Source organism: Aulostomus chinensis, chromosome 20, assembly GCF_037954235.1.
Source record: "Aulostomus chinensis isolate RoL2024-O1b breed Wild chromosome 20, RoL_Achi_v1.0, whole genome shotgun sequence".
Taxonomy (NCBI): Eukaryota; Metazoa; Chordata; class Actinopteri; order Syngnathiformes; family Aulostomidae; genus Aulostomus; species Aulostomus chinensis.
Window position 1 is genome coordinate 23,753,084 of NC_141339.1, and position 16,591 is coordinate 23,769,674.

The following is a 16,591-nucleotide window of genomic DNA, read 5'->3' on the forward strand; positions in this document are numbered from 1 at the left end:
TTTCCTCCGCGATTGGACCTTTCATTCTGGGGAGCTGCCATTATTGTAGTGAGGCGCTTTTACTTTGAAAAGAAAGATAGAGGAAAACGCCGTGTTGTTTCCGGTGCAGATCGGCGCTTGACGGTGATGCGGGCTCGTGAGGCTTCGCAGCAGAAGGACGTTATTTTTTTCTGATCTAAAAACCTCGTTGAAGAAAGTGAAGACGCTTCCTGAAGGTTGGTCTGATTATTTCCGGTTGCATCCGCTGATCGTTGTCTAGCTCATCAATACATCATCAATATCCTGCGTCACGGACGCCGCCAGCAAAAGGGTTGTTTATCTCCAAGCAGCTGATCAGTGACGATCGAAAAAAATATCCCAAACTCTAAATGCTGTAAAATAACATTCAAAGAAACCTGTACAAATTAAAGGTTAATCATCCCGTCACATGCAAGCTGGTGACGTCACCTGACGGTTCCGGGCGTGACCCAGCAGACAGGATGTCTGATGTCACTGATGAGGTTCTGTTACCTTGTCAGCGTTGTCCTATCAGCTTGTGATCATTGAATCAGAAACACGTCAGCGAGGACAGGATGCTCTGTTCCAGCCCTGCTCGGGTTCTCGGACGGAACGTTCTGAACGGTCGTTCTCCTCTGGAGAGGCCGTGACATCAGCGGCTGTTTTTTCTGAGAACTGCTTGTGTCTGTCAGGGGGTGAACGCCAGGCTGTTCTGTCCCCGCAAGTGTAGAACCTCAGGTAGGACTGCTGTTCTGTGGGTTCTACACCTGCTGGACTTCACCTGATCAACATGTGCTGGTGAGGTCATGTTTGTGCTCTTGTCACCCCCCCCCCCCCCCCCCCCCCCCAGGGGCCAGTAAGACCATGCTTCCCTCCATTGGTCCGTCGGTGGTCGGCGTGCTTGCCCTCCTGGGTCTGGTCTGCTCTCAGGCCGCCGTCGACGGCCCGGTTCAGGACCTGAGCAACAGGTACGCAGACTTCGCCTCCCGGCTCTATCGGAGTGTCGCCAGCCGCACGGATGACAACATCTTCCTGTCACCGTTCACGCTGGCTGCGGGTCTTTCTGCACTGATGAGTGCCACAAGCGAACAGACCCAGGACCAGCTGCTGCAGGGACTCAGTCTGACCGGAGTGGATCCCCAGACCGTCCCAGGTGGGTCCGGCTCCGTGCTTCTATCAGGATTTGTGCGTTGACGTGGAGGTTAAACGCCTCTCGTCCTCTCAGATCTGTTTCAGAGCCTGTTGACCATCATTAGTCAGGAGAATGGAGGCGTTAACCTCAAACAGGGTGTGGCCATCCTCCCCGCCGAGGGCATCCAGCTGTCACAGACCTACCTGGACCTGGTCAAGACCAAGTACGGCGGGAACCTTCAGAGCCTGTCCTACGCAGTTCCGCTGGAAGCTATTGACTCCATCAACACCTGGGCCCAGGAACAGGCGGGAGACCAGATTCAGTTCCTGGTAACCAAACTGGAGCCCCTGACCCAGCTTCTGCTCGCCACTGCCGCCTCCTACAAGAGTACGTGTTACCTGTCAGCTTTCAGGTGTTACATGGCCCCACCCTCTGAGGGGTTACAGGAAGTTGGTGTGATTCTCTCATTTCCTTTGGGAGTGTTCTTGACCACTGAGTGACATCACTCCGGCGCTGCAGGGCCATGTTGATCACCTGAGCGGTCACGAGTCCGAGGGCGGGGCCATGCAACAATGAAGGTGTCAGGAGGCGTGGCCAGTTAACATGAGAACCTCTCCTCTCTCTTCCAGCCATGTTCGACCCACCCTTTAACTCCAGCCTCACTCAGGACGAGCGCTTCTATGTAGACAAGTATCACGTTGTCATGGTGCCCATGATGTTCAGGGCTGGGAAGTACTTCCTGGCGTACGACCGGCCATTGAAAGCCGGCGTGCTGAAGCTTCCAATGGCAGACGGGGCAGCTATGTTGGTTGTGTTTCCTGACGAGAACGTGGACATCACGACCATCGAAGAGAATGTCACCGAAGACAAGATCAAGGCGTGGATCGGCCAGCTGAAGAAGACGTGAGTCCTTCCTCCTGCTTCCTTCCCTCCGCCCTTCCTTTTCTCCGTCTCAGGTGTTTCCTCTGTTGGTTTTATTTGTTGTCGTGCAAACAGGAAGCTGGAGGTGCAGCTTCCTCGCTTCCTGATGGAGCACTCCTACTCCCTGAGAGACGTCCTGCAGACTTTGGACATCACCCAGGTGTTTCAGGACGGTGCTGACATCCGCCACATGGGTGAAGCTGCAGGCCTGAAACTGACGGAGGTGAAACAGAAGTTTTCATTTGATTTGGAGTATCGCCCTCCCTCCTGGGCTCATGTTTCTGTGCTGCTGTAACCTGAGAGCCAACAGATGGCCTCTGACCTCACCTGCTCCACCTGTCTGCAGGTCTTCCATAAAGCTGTGGTGTCAGTGGACGAGAGCAGCGGCGGCGTTGCCTCCGACGGGGCTCTCACCCTCTTCTCCAGTCCTCCACCTCGACTCACCATCAACAGGCCCTTCCTCTTCGTCGTCTACCAGCAGACGACTGGCAGCGTGCTGCTGATGGGCCGAGTGGTCGACCCCACCAAGAAATAAAGATTGCGTTTGTCTGAGCCGTCACTCAGCCCCGCCCCCCCAGTTACTGTCACTGTCAGATATACGATGTACCATCAATTTTAACCCACTTTGTTTTTGTGTTTCGATTCTGTTTGTGTTTGTTGACACCAGATGTGTCAGGCTAACCGCTAGCATGTTAAACGTCTGTTTGAGCTGCTTTTGATTTTCTCCTCGTCATCTTGCTCTTGGCAGTCGTCATGGCAACAGGATGACACAGTCGCTCCACAGATGTTGGTATGTCAACGCCACGGATGCCATGTACAGTCATTTACTCTTTTAACGCCATTATCTCCCGATCCCGAAGCATTGACTCGTGATGACTGGACGTGTTTTTCTGCGGTAACGGATGTTTGTTGTCTGGAGGTTAAATAACTCGTAAAATAACCTGGACTAACTTTATCTTTAGGAAATGACCTCACGTCATCTGGAGGCAACGCATCCAATAGCGCGATCTCGAGATAACAACATTGCAAGGTGATTACCAGCCGGCTGTTCTCGGCTGCGGCTCAGCCACGTTTCCTCTCTACTAACCAGCTCCGACATTTTAGATTCTCAGGCTCAGCGGCAGATTCACTCGACCTCCTAGTCGATCCAACAGGACGGGGATCTGGTGATCACTCTGACGTCATTAAACCCCCAAATTATGAGAAATTTTGACATGGTGCAGCATGACCCCAACATGCGATATATGCAGTACTATTATTAGAAGTTGTAGTGTAGCAACCTGTACTTGCACTGTCTGTATTTAAAAAAAAGTAACGAATGTAACGACAGATCTCTGACTCCTGTATGACTGACACATGTAACCTCCGATTGGTTGGATGATGACCATGTGACCTTCGCTGCTCTTTGTTTTGATGTGTTTCTACATATATTGTGTTGAATACACACTGTGTACCACCTGTGTACTGCACCTTCACTGTTTAACACGCAGCATGACATTTCACGTCCAGGAACACTGACCTCGTATTTCTAACCAGCCAATAAGAACACACCAGCAGTTTGTATGTGGAGTTTACTGGACCAATCAGGTGACAGGATGAGATCATTAGAATACACAGTGCTCAGTGGACACAGATAGAAGTCAGACTCTTAATGTCTTTCTTTGTTGGTGACTGTAAGGCAGAGATGGACGTCCTGTTGCATTGTGGGTAATGTCCTGAAGCCTTGTGAAGCTGCCGTCGGCATGGAAACCACTCCCTGACTGCTGACTGGCTGATGGCCCAGTGGAGGTATGATGACATCATCACTCTCGTCCTGACTGTATACTGAAAGAGTTTGACTTCCTGTTTCTGTTAATTAAAGAATAAGAGAGGAAACAACATAAGTTTCAACTACGAAAAACTGAGCACACAAAGTGAATCTTCAGATCCGGGTGGATTCCAAGTTGAACCAAAACACAAAGTTTGTCCCAAACCGCGATGGGGTTCAAAACACGAGTAACCAGGAAGGAAGCGTCAAAAACGTGAACAAGGACCAAGAGCTCAGCCAGAGCTGATCGTCACGGATCAAAGCTAATTAAAGGATCGAAACTGCACGTCAAACGAGATGAAGCTGGAACGACGCCAGACTCAAAGCCCCAACAAATAAACCAGGGATCAAATGGAATTAAACAGCAGCTCAATCAGTGCTGCAGGGAAACCAGGCTTCAGTAGACCAGAACCAGGCCGGATCTTAACGAGAGAACAAGTACAGCTACAAAGAATAAAAGTTAACTTTTTTGATCCTCCAGGGATCGTCCCCGGAGGTCTTCTGGATCCCGTTTGATAACCGTGTTGGAGGGATTTTGTTGCCATCAGGGATCACCTGAGACCACCTCGCCATAGCTGGCAGTGGCCTCAGGTGATTGGCTGCCTTTCCAATTGCTCGAGAACCCACCGATTGGCTCGGGGAGAACCTCGACTAAGGGCCACTCTAGAAACCGGGTAAGAGGTCCCAACCCGTAAGAACCACATGGGTTGTACTAGCAGCTAGAACTCACATTGATAGCTTTCTGGACTGGCTGTCCTTCACCCCGCTACTGCGTTGGTCTATTGATTTACTGCGCTGGTCCAAGGTACTGGTCCTGTGGTCTCTCTGGTCCATGGTACTAGTTCTGTGGTCCAAGGTACTGGTCCTGTGGTCTCTCTGGTCCATGGTACTAGTTCTGTGGTCCAAGGTACTGGTCCTGTGGTCTCTCTGGTCCATGGTACTAGTTCTGTGGTCCAAGGTACTGGCCCTGTGGTCTCTCTGGTCAATGGTACTGCTCCTGTGGTCTCTGTGGTCCATAGTGCTGCTCCTGTGGTCTCTGTGGTCCATAGTGCTGGCCCTGTGGTCTCGGTGGTCTCCATTACTGGTTCTTTGGTCCATCATATTGTTCCGATGGTCGATGGTACTGGTCCTATGGTCTCTCTGGTCAATCGAACTGCTTCTGTGTTCTGCTGAACTGGTCCTGTCCAGGAGGCTGGTGGTGTTGCTGCGGATTAGGACCGGCATGGAGGAGGTGGACTGTGTTGCCATGGTGAAGTGAGCAGTCCTCAGGGAATTGTCTAAACACAGGTAGTGATGTGAGAGTAGCACTGACATGGGACTCTAGACAGAACCAGGTCTATGTATGTGGGCAGTACCTTTGCCTTGAGACATGGACGGCTTCCCAGGTCCAGAAGAACTGCTCAGCTCTTTCACTTTCCTGAAACACAGAACCAGACGCACACGTGCGTAAACCTGCAGATGAAAGTCTTCAGGAACTTAACGCTAATCTACCTGTTTCATGTGGACCTGTAACCACCGCTGATGTCTGGACCGACCCCAAGTGCACCACTGGGAACCAGGGACCAGTCCACCACATTAGAAAGGTTGTTAGTGCCCAGTCCAGTGATGGTACATATCAGAGGTTTCAGGCTCCAGATCGTGAACTTTGACAACCCTATGAGATCCCTCCCTGTTCAGGGTGTGCACAGAGGTCCAGGGTCCACCAGCTCCCTGCCTGAAGGAGGGACTCGTGACAGTCCACCACAACCCACATCACTCCTGATTGGCTCCGTCGCACCTGAGAAACTTCAGGTTGCAGGTGAAGTTAAATGAAAGTGGAAGGAGGTCTTACTGAGTCCTGTCTGAGTTGGCGGGTTTGGAGGTCGTCGGCTGACTGCTGAGGGATCGACTCCTGGACAGTTTGGCCCTCCTCATCTCTTTACCTGCACAGAGAAGATGTTATCATCAGCAGCATGTTTCCACATTCATGGATTCATCTCAGCGTAGAGAACCTCACGATTGCCCCAAACTACAGTACTATTGAATATATATATAGTACATATAGTATAGTCTGTAGTACCTATCGAATATTTCCCTGTGAGTGATGGAGATGGATGCAGTTCCATCTTACCTGATGAGGACACCACAGTTCCAGATGAGGACACGGACATGGATTTGGTTGCAGACAGGTTTGCCTTACTGTCTCTTCCTGGTGGAAAACAAGCTATTATGAATAAATGAAATTAATTCAAAAGTTCCCAACTCAGAAATAAAATATTCCTCACGTTTCCTCTCAGCGTGTTTCTCAGAGTTGAGTTTGCCTTCGCTCTGCTGACGCTCCAGCTGTTCCTGACGACACAGGAGACGCCATTAAAACAAGACAGGAAGTGATTCAGACGGGAGACAAACGGTCAGGGTTGGACTCACCATCTCCAGCAGCAGAGTCTCCTCTTTCTCTTTCTTCTGGTCCAATAAATCCTTTTCATGCCTCTTGTGAAACTGCCAACACATAAAAGACACCCAGCAGAGGTTACTGGAGGAGAATGAAGCTCTCAGCAGGAACTTCTGCTGTTCCCTTGGCTGCTTACAGGCTCCGTGAGGTCCAGTTTGTCCAGTTCCAACACTGTCTGGAAAACATGATGCACACCCTTCATTAGCCTTCATTTCATCAAGAACCAACCAGTAGCCTAACCAGCTAGCTGGGTGAGCACCCAGCAGGTCTTGGCTGGTCTCTGGATGGCACAGGTGGTAAAGGTCTTACCTTGCGGATGGTAGCCACCACGTCCTTGTCTTTCTCTGTGCAGAGGAGTTTCTGGACGCAGAAGTCGAGCTGCTGCAGAAGCTGTTTGTCCGCTGGCAGACGCAGCGATGAATGTAACCTGGGCATCAGCTGGCAGAGCTTGTACCTGACAGACAGGTGAGCAGGTGCGTTAGATCAGATGTCACAAAGACAGGTGCTACCTGCCTCACTGGGCAGACCTACCTGACATTGGCGACGGGGTCATGGACCAGCTCCAGCGCTGGGATCAGGAAGTGTTTGTTGAAGTATTTTTTGGAGAAAATCTCATTGGCCGTTTCACAGACGTCAAGGAACCGGAGACGGTTCCAGTAACTCCGCCCCTGAGCAAGATCTGCGGAACACAGTTAGCCAGCTCATCTCTAAACAGTTCTGTATCTTGGACACGATTCACTTCCGGTTGTCTGTCTTGAGGACTGTGACGGATTTCAAAAGGTAACACCTGTTCATATGTGATGTGACATACAGAGCACCTGCGACTGTGGGACCAGAGACTTCTGACCTTGGATCAGTCGCTCCATCATCTCCTGACGCTGCTCCTGTTTGCGGTTGTAGCGCAGGAACGTGCAGAACGTCCGAGCTGCCTCTTTCTGCACCGGCAGCACCTTCTGTAACCATAGCAACCAGGGGAGAGGTTACCTGTCTGTTTCCGTTGCCCATCTGATAATTGGTGCAGCATTGTCTCGTGCCATGCCGTGTGCTGCTGACGTTGGTGGTGAGGATGATGAAGATGCGGGGAGAGAAGCTCTGGTGCAGCAGTTCTCCGGGCAGCAGTCTGGCCAGGCAGCTGTAGCGCTGCAACAGCTTCTCATGCAACCGCCAGCGCAGGGAGCATCCCACCTTCTGCTCCGCCAGCAGCAGAGCCGACAGCAGCTCCGGGACCTGATTAGGACCATACGGAAACGTCAGGAGAGAAGGTAGGAGAAGACCGAGGAACCACAGGAGAACACATATAACACAGAAGGACATGATGAACAGGAACGCTGATTAGGATCCGGAGAGGCCTTGGAGCCGCAGGAAAACACAGAGAATCTAGTTTTCATTTCTCACCTTGTTGTCTAGTGTTAGGTTTTCTCCTCTAGACAGAACCGCCTCCAGAGTTTCCTCCAGGTGATTCATCAAAGCGTCCAACACCTCAAAAAGAGCAAAAAAAGCTTCAGGACGTACAACGCAGTGGTGGAACCAGAAGCTCCGTGTTAAGACTGAAAAAATAAGAACATGATTTAAACATGAACAAAAACAAACCAGCAGATTTGCTTTGCAGATAAAAAAGAAAAAAAAGAAACACCAGCTGATATGATAGAACACATCAGGCTCCACTCGTAAGTTCATCGTGATTGGTCACGCAGGTCAATGATGGGCGTGGCCTCTCACCTCCAGCGCGTCATCTTGTAGCAGAACCAGGAGCTCTTTGTGGACCAGTGAAACATTAGAACCCAGCAGCTTCACCACCTGACAGGAATCAGCAACAGAGGAGGAGCCGTCATAGCATCATCATCACTACAGAAGGTTACAGTGCATCAGGGCGCTGAGGTCACGCCTGGTTTAGACTGAATGAAGGTCCCAGGGTGGGGGCGGCTACCTGTCCAGCGTTAACAAAACAAACTACTAGTTCAGCTCCCCCCCTGGTAAGAACAAGCTGAAGATGTCATAGCGGACCTGATGGAAACTGGCCGCAGCACTTCGCCGAACGCTGACCTCTGGGTCACAACAGAGACTAGAGAAAGACGGATAGAGCTCAGACAGGAAGTGAGCTGGGTCAGCAAAAGACACCATCGTCTGCAAGGAGAGAGAGAGAGAGAAAGAGAGAGAGAGTCAGAGTCAAGTCACTCCTCAAAGAAGGAAATGCGCATTACATGTGTCTGAGCTGCAGTTGCCCTGAGGCACCAGCTAGTGTTGGACCTGACTAGTCATGCTGGTTAGTCATGTGAGTTAAAGACTCTGTACATCAGAGTTTATTTATCTAAGCAGTTTCCATCGTCTGTTTTGTGCTTTTACTTTGTCGAAAAAAGCAAAAAAAGCTCCTCAAGTCTGACTTTTTTTCAGTTTCCACGAGCCTTTTCTGATGCGATATCTATAAATGTGCATCGAGGTACCCTGATGGGATCTGCTCGGTAACTGATGCGTTGCTGTGCGTCACATGGTGTGTTTCCATCAACGTCTGCTGATGTTGAAGCATCGCATCACAAAAGTTGCGATGGAAACAAAAACCCTCCAGTTTCTCAGAATCGCTGCCATCCTCTGGCACCATCACACAGCCTGTTTTATTTCCTTCCTGAGTTCTTCCCTCCCTCCTCTCTTGACAATTAAATGGAAACCACACTGTGTTGTGACTGGGGGTTTTGTGGGTCGCTGTGTGGCTGTTGTGTACCGGCAGATTATAGCAGCAGTTGCAGCGAATTAGCGTCGTCTCGTTCACGTCAGGCTGGTTCCCTTCAGTCTGCAGACCAGCAACACACAGCACCTTAAACCTCTGCAGCAACCGGCCTTTCTGCTCGTCTGACAGGGAGCCTGAACACAACAATGACTCATCAGATAAACCATGACTCATCAGATATACCAGGATTCGTCAGATATACCAGGAATTGTCAGAGACACATCAGCTTTCCAAAGGAAGATTGAATAACGCCTCTCCTTGGTAGCAGGTGTCTGGCTACATCCCCCACTCACAGGCTAGGTCTTCTGGTACTTGTGAACTTGGGCTTTGTCTCTCTGGTCCAGGTCCAGTGTCTTTTTTCCAAAAGTTGCCATTCCATCGCTGGAACTGCTGTCTCCTCTGGCACCAGTTTATCTCGGGTTTGTAAGTTCTGATCTCAGGGTCATGAATTTTAGCGAAGGGCAAGGCAGCAAATCTTGGAATGTTTGTCAACTGATTGGAATGTGGAAAAAAAACAACAACATAATCTGCATCAGTGACATCAGAGTCGAGCCTCACCTGCCAATCCACTGCAAAGCTTCCCAAACTGGAAGGACAAAGATGCCAGGACAGCTTCGTCTGCCTGTGAAGACACCTCGCACACGGACATCACCAAGGGAACCACAACATGGAGCCTGTCATCTGGGTGGAGACGGGGATCCGCGTTAGAACCTGAAGTCACTCACTTCAGCTCGACCTCTTCTCACTCTGCTGATGACTCACCGCTGTCAATCAACTCCATCAGGTTGATGATGGTGTCGAAGGCAGCCAGGCGGACACTGCTCTCCTCGTCTCCAGCGAGCTCCACCAGCTCAGGCAGGAGCTCCATCCTGGTGTCGTCTACCCTGAGGGACAGACGGAGGACAACTCACCACAGTAGGACGTTTGCTTTCTGTTTGCTTGTCCTCATTGTCGGGGGACGTTTACCTGGTTGCCCTGGCGATGTTCTCCAGCTGACGGCACATGCAGGCTCGGACCTCAAACTCTGGGTCCTGACACAAGGAACGAGCCAATGGAAGCAGCTCCTTCTTCACTCTGACCGAAGACAGACAGGGTGGGACGTAATACCAGGGGCTGGTTGTACCAACATTTAGAGGTTAATTTGAAAGATTAGTCTTGATGACATCACACTTGGATGTTCGGACTAGCTGGTGTGACCCGTCTCTTCACAACTACACCAAAATACTACGTCTTCATCGACACATATGATGTAGAGTGTGGAGGACACGTTCTCACATGTGGGAGTCAAACTTGCATGACACGTTCCCCAAAATGTGGCAGTTGGCCAAGCGAGCCTGAAGAGAGTGAGACAGCGGAGACTGATGGAGGAGAGGGTTCAGCACCTGGAGAGACAGACAGGTAGAGACAGACAAACTGAGCAAGAACATCCATGTGGGAGGAGAGGAAGTAATCACTTATCAACCCTACTGATCAGATCGTTCCCAAACCCTGGTTCAAAGTATTGATACGGATCATGGGTACCTCTTGTTTGATGGTCTCCTTAGGCAGAGTGTTGATCGCTGACAGCAGAGTCTCCAGCCAGGCGCTGCTCACCACTGTCAACAAACAGTTACCAGTTACCTGTGTGTCTGTGGCTCAGGTGGCGTTACCTGTGTGTCTGTGGCTCAGGTGGCATCACCTGTGTGTCTGTGGCTCAGGTGGCGTTACCTGTGTGTCTGTGGCTCAGGTGGCGTCACCTGTGTGTCTGTGGTTGAGGTGGCGTCACCTGTGTGTCTGTGGCTCAGGTGGCGTCACCTGTGTGTCTGTGGTTGAGGTGGCGTCACCTGTGTGTCTGTGGCTCAGGTGGCGTCAACTGTGTGTCTGTGGTTGAGGTGGCGTCACCTGTGTGTCTGTGGCTCAGGTGGCGTCACTTGTGTGTCTGTGGTTGAGGTGGCGTCACCTGTGTGTCTGTGCCTCAGGTGGCGTCACCTGTGAGTCTGTGGCTCAGGTGGCGTCACCTGTGTGTCTGTGGCTCAGGTGGTGTCACCTGTGTGTCTGTGGCTCAGGTTGCGTCACCTGTGTGTCTGTGGTTGAGGTGACGTCACCTGTGTGTCTGTGGCTCAGGTGGCGTCACCTGTGTGTCTGTGGTTGAGGTGGCGTCACCTGTGTGTCTGTGGCTCAGGTGGCGTCACCTGTGTGTCTGTGGTTGAGGTGGCGTCACCTGTGTGTCTGTGGCTCAGGTGGCGTCACCTGTGTGTCTGTGGTTGAGGTGGCGTCACCTGTGTGTCTGTGGCTCAGGTGGCGTCACCTGTGTGTCTGTGGTTGAGGTGGCGTCACCTGTGTGTCTGTGGCTCAGGTGGCGTCACCTGTGTGTCTGTGGTTGAGGTGTCGTCACCTGTGTGTCTGTGGCTCAGGTGGCGTCACCTTTGTGTCTGTGGTTGAGGTGGCGTCACCTGTGTGTCTGTGGCTCAGGTGGCGTCACCTGTGTGTCTGTGGTTGAGGTGGCGTCACCTGTGTGTCTGTGTTTCGGCTGGTGTTACCTGCGTCTCGGTGATTCAGGTGGGCCAGGACGATCTTCAGGATGGAGTAGGTGTGGGTGTGGATCAGGATGATGTCGTCCTGTAGGATGGTTAAGAATGACGCTGCAGCCACCAGCTGGATTTCAGCTCCAGCCCCATTGAGGACCTCCTGAAACAGACGTGCAGAAAGACAGGTCACCTGGGTGATGCACCTGGCCCCATCATGTCTTCATACAGTGTGGCGATGAAATGAAAACGTTAAGAAGTGGCTGTGTGTACGTACCCGAACCTTTGGTACGACCCGGCGGAAAGTCTCAGCTGGATTTTGACGCACAAGACTCGGCAGGTTGCTGATGACGCTGGCTCTCTGCACCTCCTGGCCCACACTAACCCGAGGACAAACAGAGGAGCGTTTAGGAGGGGGACAGACGGCGTCCTCACAAGGCCACAATGAGCATCATGCGCTTGTGATGTGTGCCTGTCGCAGCAACCTTTAACCCCTGAAACATTTTCAGTTCATCACTGATCCAGTCTCAGTGTCCCAGTGGACATTTGAAGACGCAAGGTGTTCCAGAACCTGAAAACGTGAAGCCCCTGATATACGGAAGAAAGGCTGTAACCATGAGGACCAAGTTAAACAGTCAGAGACGAAGTTTTGTGCGGTCCAGTTCAGATGGAGGACCAGTTCCATCAGGTCCTGCAGGTTCAGTCCTGGTTCTCTAGCATGTTTCAGTCCAGACTTTGAATGAGTTCAGTGAACTAGTTCAGAGCCTCGGCGCCGACCGCAGGATGATTACCTTAATTAGCCCGGACGTTTCTGGCTCAGAGGGAAGGAGGAACTGTCTGATTCCCCGGTTAAACTGTAAAGAAAGAGACTTGTCTGGCTGACAAACTCTGTCTTAGGTATTCCGGTGTTTTCTGAGGACACAGGAAGTCGCTGCCCAGGCCAGTGGACCTTCTCTCTGTTTTATTTCAAAGACTTAGACCGTATTTGGTGTCAGGCCTTTGCTCGGCTCTTACCTGAGCAGGTAGACGGCTCTCTCGATGTCGTTCAGGTCCTCGTCCACAGTCAGCTGATCGATCTCCTCGGCTGTCTGACAGGAAACAATCAAACTTTTGTCACTGAATTGACCTTTTGAGACACGACTGATCTCCCATTTCAGAGATGATATGAACTTTTTTAACATTCGTATCAGAACATTGTTCTGCTGCTGCTGCCAGTTCTTGGAAGTCGTCCATCGAATCTGGTGATTGGATGAACCGTGGTGAGCATGACCTCCGCCAGCCAGGGCAACGAACGCTCGTGTTCCATCTCTCCATCTCCAACAGAACTAGCAGCATCTATGCTAGCTTCTTAAGGAGCTGCCGTCATTGCTGTCCTAGCTAAGCCACGCCCCCACGCCCCCAGGAGGCTGAGTGGATTAAACTGCTTTTGTTGATGGCACACACGTGACGTACAGAGCTTGAAGCCTGACCAGATGTCTCTCATGGGATCTTGAAGTCCAGCTGCCTGGTCGGGTAACCTGAGCGTCCCTGAGCTGTGAGGCAGCTGCCATCAAGTTTCGGTACCATTATTTCTTAGGTTCTCTTGATGGAACCGAGTGGATCAGCAGATCAGCGCCTCCGTTCTTCCATCTCGGCGTTCTGAACGTGAACAAAACTCCTGCTCGCGAGCAACGATGCTTTCAGGGACTGAAGAATTTACGGCGCTACAAAGAGAAACACTCAAGCTTCCCCTGCTGCTGCGCTCGTGTGCAGACGACACTCAAACGCCTCGACAGTCGCAGAATTCGAGCGCCACCTAGTGCTTATTCTTGCTTGACACCTCATATTCACCCAGTGGATGGAAACTGGAGTCAATTTGCTGTATTTTATGATGAGTTTCCAGAAATTTGGTTCAAATTCCCAAAACATTTGGATGGAAACCAGTCCAGTAATGCAAGTGCAGACGCTGAGCTGGTCACTCGCTCTGAACGACCACAATGTCCCACTCTGACTGAGAGTCACTGATGTGCAGCATGTTTGTTGTGTCCCCTCAGGACGGAGCTGCTGTGAAAATGTCCCCATTTAAAGAAAATTAGATAAAAATAGATCAAGACTCAAAATGGAAAATAAAGTTTTTTAATTAAAAAAGTCAAAAGAAATTTAAAATGTGGATTATTTTGTTGCAGATGTAAACCAGGATCGTTTATAAATCCTTACATATTAATACTAATATAATATCATACATATATGATATATTTTTACTGTCTGGTTCTACGACGTCTCGCTGCCTCTGCAGACTCGCCTCCACCAGCTGGAGGATGTCCTGACAGACGTGATGTAGATATCACCAGGATGACATCACAGCAGAGTGACACACACACACACACACACGCACGCACACACACTCATGCAGTCATGTGATCAGTTGGTTTCAATCTATAAGCTCCGCCTCTGTGAGTGTATGTGTGTGAATGTGGGAGGAGAAGGGGGTGTGTGTCTGCGTCGTCATGACGTCTGGGTTTCTCCCATAAGAAAACCCCACAGACCACGCCCCCTTCGCGTCATCAACTTCACCACAAGCCCCGCCCCCTAAGCAGCAGCGGGGGCATCAGAAGATCATCACATCTCTGTCTTTTCATCATTTTATGAATCGAAGCAGGAAAGGAGAAGCTGCCGGAAACACGAGGAATAAAACCTGGTCTCACTGCTCAGGTCCCCTGGAGTCATCAGGTTCCTCAGTGCTGCTGGGGTGAACCCTGAGATGACACGCCTCGCGCTGAGACGGCACCTGCTGCTGTCCTTCATCATCATCATCATCATCATCATCATCATCATCATCATCGTCGTCATCTACTCATCTCTAATCAATCAAATCTAATCTGAATCATAGGAAATGAAACATCAGTGATCAGTCGATCAGTTCAGAGTCATGAAGATGATGATGAAGATGATGATGATGATGATGATGATGATGATGATGGACATGTCAACAAGCTCCGCCCATCCAAAATGTTCAGATTTGATTGACAGATGTAGCAACACTTGCTAGATGACAAGCTCAAAGAAAATGACACACCTTCATAACACACAACATTTTTATAACAAAAAGTCATATATATATGCATATGTGTATATATACACACACATATATATATATATACATATATATGTGTATATATATATACATATATGCATATATATACATATATGTATATATGACGCTGTTGCAGAAGATCTAATTTAATATTTTTCCTGTTTTAAAATCAAACAAGCAAATTTATCAGAGCATAAAAATATGAAATTACAAAAATATGTAATACTGACTAACTGGCAAAATGCATGAATGAAAAAACAAAACAAGACTTGTGAGAATGAGCAAAACAAAAAGAAAATAAACATGTCAGACATTTACAAATGGAATTCTTGTTGTAATAATTAATCAGTTATGGATCGATATATTTGATGGTCGACCAGTGACGCTGGATCACATTTGGTGTTCTGGCCCTTCTGAGTGTGTGTGTGTGTGTGTGTGTGTGTGTGGGGGGGGGGGGGGGTCCAGTCCGAGCCTCTGGCTTGTTAGTCATGTTTCAGGCGTCTGTCCTCACATTCATCAGCGTTACATAACTGATATTAACTGTTCCTGATCTGATCATTCATGATCGGTAACTTGTTGTGTCGACTCATTCCAAACAGCTGCAGCATCTGGATTCGATGACGTGAAGCCACCGGAGGTGATTCCGGAGGTATCGATGGTATTGATTGATTAGTGACGCGGCTGCGGACTCAGAGGAGAACATGTCTGTCCTCCTGTCTCCCTGCAGACGGACAGAGAGACAGAAACTGCGTCATGCTGCGGGTCTCCCCTCCGCTTCCTGCATGGAGTCTGGTGATCTTCCTCCCACGTCTAACATGTCAGATTGTCACCCTCATCCTCACCCTCACCCTCACTTCTTCTTCGTGTGTTTGAGTGGCGGCCAGCTCCACAGGAGCTGGTGAATGAGACGTGAGAAGACAGGAGCTTTACCTTGAGACTCCTGCGGATGGGCCTCTCGATGAACGCCAGCTCCTGCAGCTCCTCCAGCTGTGCGCACACCAGGCTGGACTGGTTTCCAGTCATTCTGCTGGAGAACATGTCCCAGTTTGGATACTAGTTATTAGTGGGAGATGTGAGGAGCGACCATCCCTGATGCGAGGAGGAGAGAGAGGAGGAGGAGGGACCTGTCACTAACCGTTTCCAAGGCGATCCCTGCTCGATCTGTCCGGGGCGGAGGGGGCGTCACGCCAGACTCCGTTCAAAATAGTAATATTATAACACTTATTAGCCCGTCACGAATTAAAAAGCTCAGCCAGAGGTCGAAGCTGGAGCACTTCAAGAATGAGCTCCACCAGTTGGTGTATTCGGCGCTCAGCGACTCCCCCAAGCTGCGTCTCCTTCAGTGAGATCTCCACTTTGCTGGCGCACATCTGTTGAATAAACGTCCCAGTTAGATGGAGCAGCAGGCAGCAGAAGCCACCGTCAACCGCGCGGACCCCGAGCCAAAGCCGGGGGAGGAAGAGGAGGAAGAGGAGGAGGAGGAGGAGGAGGATGAGGAGGAGGAGGAGGAGGGGTGACGTAAAGCCAGATTCCTTTGACAAATTGACCGATCCAAGGTTTATATCTTCACTGTTCGATCTGGAAAACGATGCAAGTTGGAAACACACAAAAATATCACACCAACAGCTTCGTTCTCAGTTCCGGCGCAGGTCCGGACCTCCCCACGGCTCACACTTCATCAGAATCCGGCTATTTTGAGGGCTCGTCGTGTCCTGCGGAACGTCACTGTAGAACCGGTTGCTTCGCTCATCGGTAGCAGAACAGGGGCGCGTCCAGGATCAGAGCTTCCGGGCTCCTGCTGAGCCCCCCGACCAGTGTCAGACACCATGAAAACCAGTTTCAGTGATACAAGTGAACTATCAGGGAGTAAAATGGGCTCCACACTGCAGGACACAGACTCAACCAAGCAATAACGTTCACATCCTCAGTCACAAGATTAGCAGGAAAACATTCAAGGTACCGAATTAAACTGAAATGAGGACTTTCAATCAAACAAAACCTTTG

At 50.3% G+C, this 16,591-nt stretch overlaps 2 protein-coding genes across 7 annotated transcripts; one reads left to right on the forward strand and one right to left on the reverse strand.

Moving 5' to 3' along the window:
• The first annotated feature begins 93 nt into the window (after positions 1-93).
• LOC147243356 (protein Z-dependent protease inhibitor-like) lies at positions 94-3,508 on the forward strand. 2 transcript variants are annotated; one of them, XM_086188716.1, is made up of 7 exons: positions 128-215; positions 690-735; positions 848-1,150; positions 1,223-1,516; positions 1,759-2,032; positions 2,126-2,273; positions 2,397-3,508. In XM_086188716.1, exons 3-7 carry the CDS (start codon positions 862-864, stop codon positions 2,583-2,585), a joined length of 1,194 nt encoding a protein of 397 aa, XP_086044842.1. In that variant the 5' UTR covers positions 128-215; positions 690-735; positions 848-861; the 3' UTR covers positions 2,586-3,508. The 2 variants fall into 2 exon arrangements, with proteins under 2 accessions (XP_086044841.1, XP_086044842.1); XM_086188715.1 differs by lacking the exon at positions 690-735 and having other exon boundaries at positions 94-215.
• Positions 3,509-3,612: 104 nt separating this feature from the next.
• Positions 3,613-16,295, reverse strand: ppp4r4 (protein phosphatase 4, regulatory subunit 4). Of its 5 annotated transcripts, none has more exons than XM_086188709.1 (25): positions 15,723-16,294; positions 15,518-15,611; positions 12,529-12,602; positions 11,792-11,894; positions 11,530-11,677; positions 10,532-10,605; positions 10,286-10,392; positions 9,977-10,084; positions 9,773-9,894; positions 9,569-9,691; positions 9,005-9,144; positions 8,293-8,412; positions 8,008-8,085; positions 7,684-7,767; positions 7,107-7,515; positions 6,820-6,967; positions 6,598-6,742; positions 6,425-6,463; positions 6,264-6,335; positions 6,122-6,185; positions 5,968-6,045; positions 5,689-5,779; positions 5,213-5,274; positions 4,588-5,134; positions 3,613-3,898 (listed from the first exon to the last, which is right to left on the reverse strand). In XM_086188709.1, exons 2-25 carry the CDS (start codon positions 15,608-15,610, stop codon positions 3,853-3,855), a joined length of 3,075 nt encoding a protein of 1,024 aa, XP_086044835.1. In that variant the 5' UTR covers position 15,611; positions 15,723-16,294; the 3' UTR covers positions 3,613-3,852. The 5 variants fall into 5 exon arrangements, with proteins under 5 accessions (XP_086044835.1, XP_086044834.1, XP_086044836.1 ...); XM_086188708.1 differs by having other exon boundaries at positions 15,518-15,614; XM_086188710.1 differs by having other exon boundaries at positions 7,136-7,241; positions 7,342-7,515; positions 15,518-16,292.
• Positions 16,296-16,591: the final 296 nt, after the last annotated feature.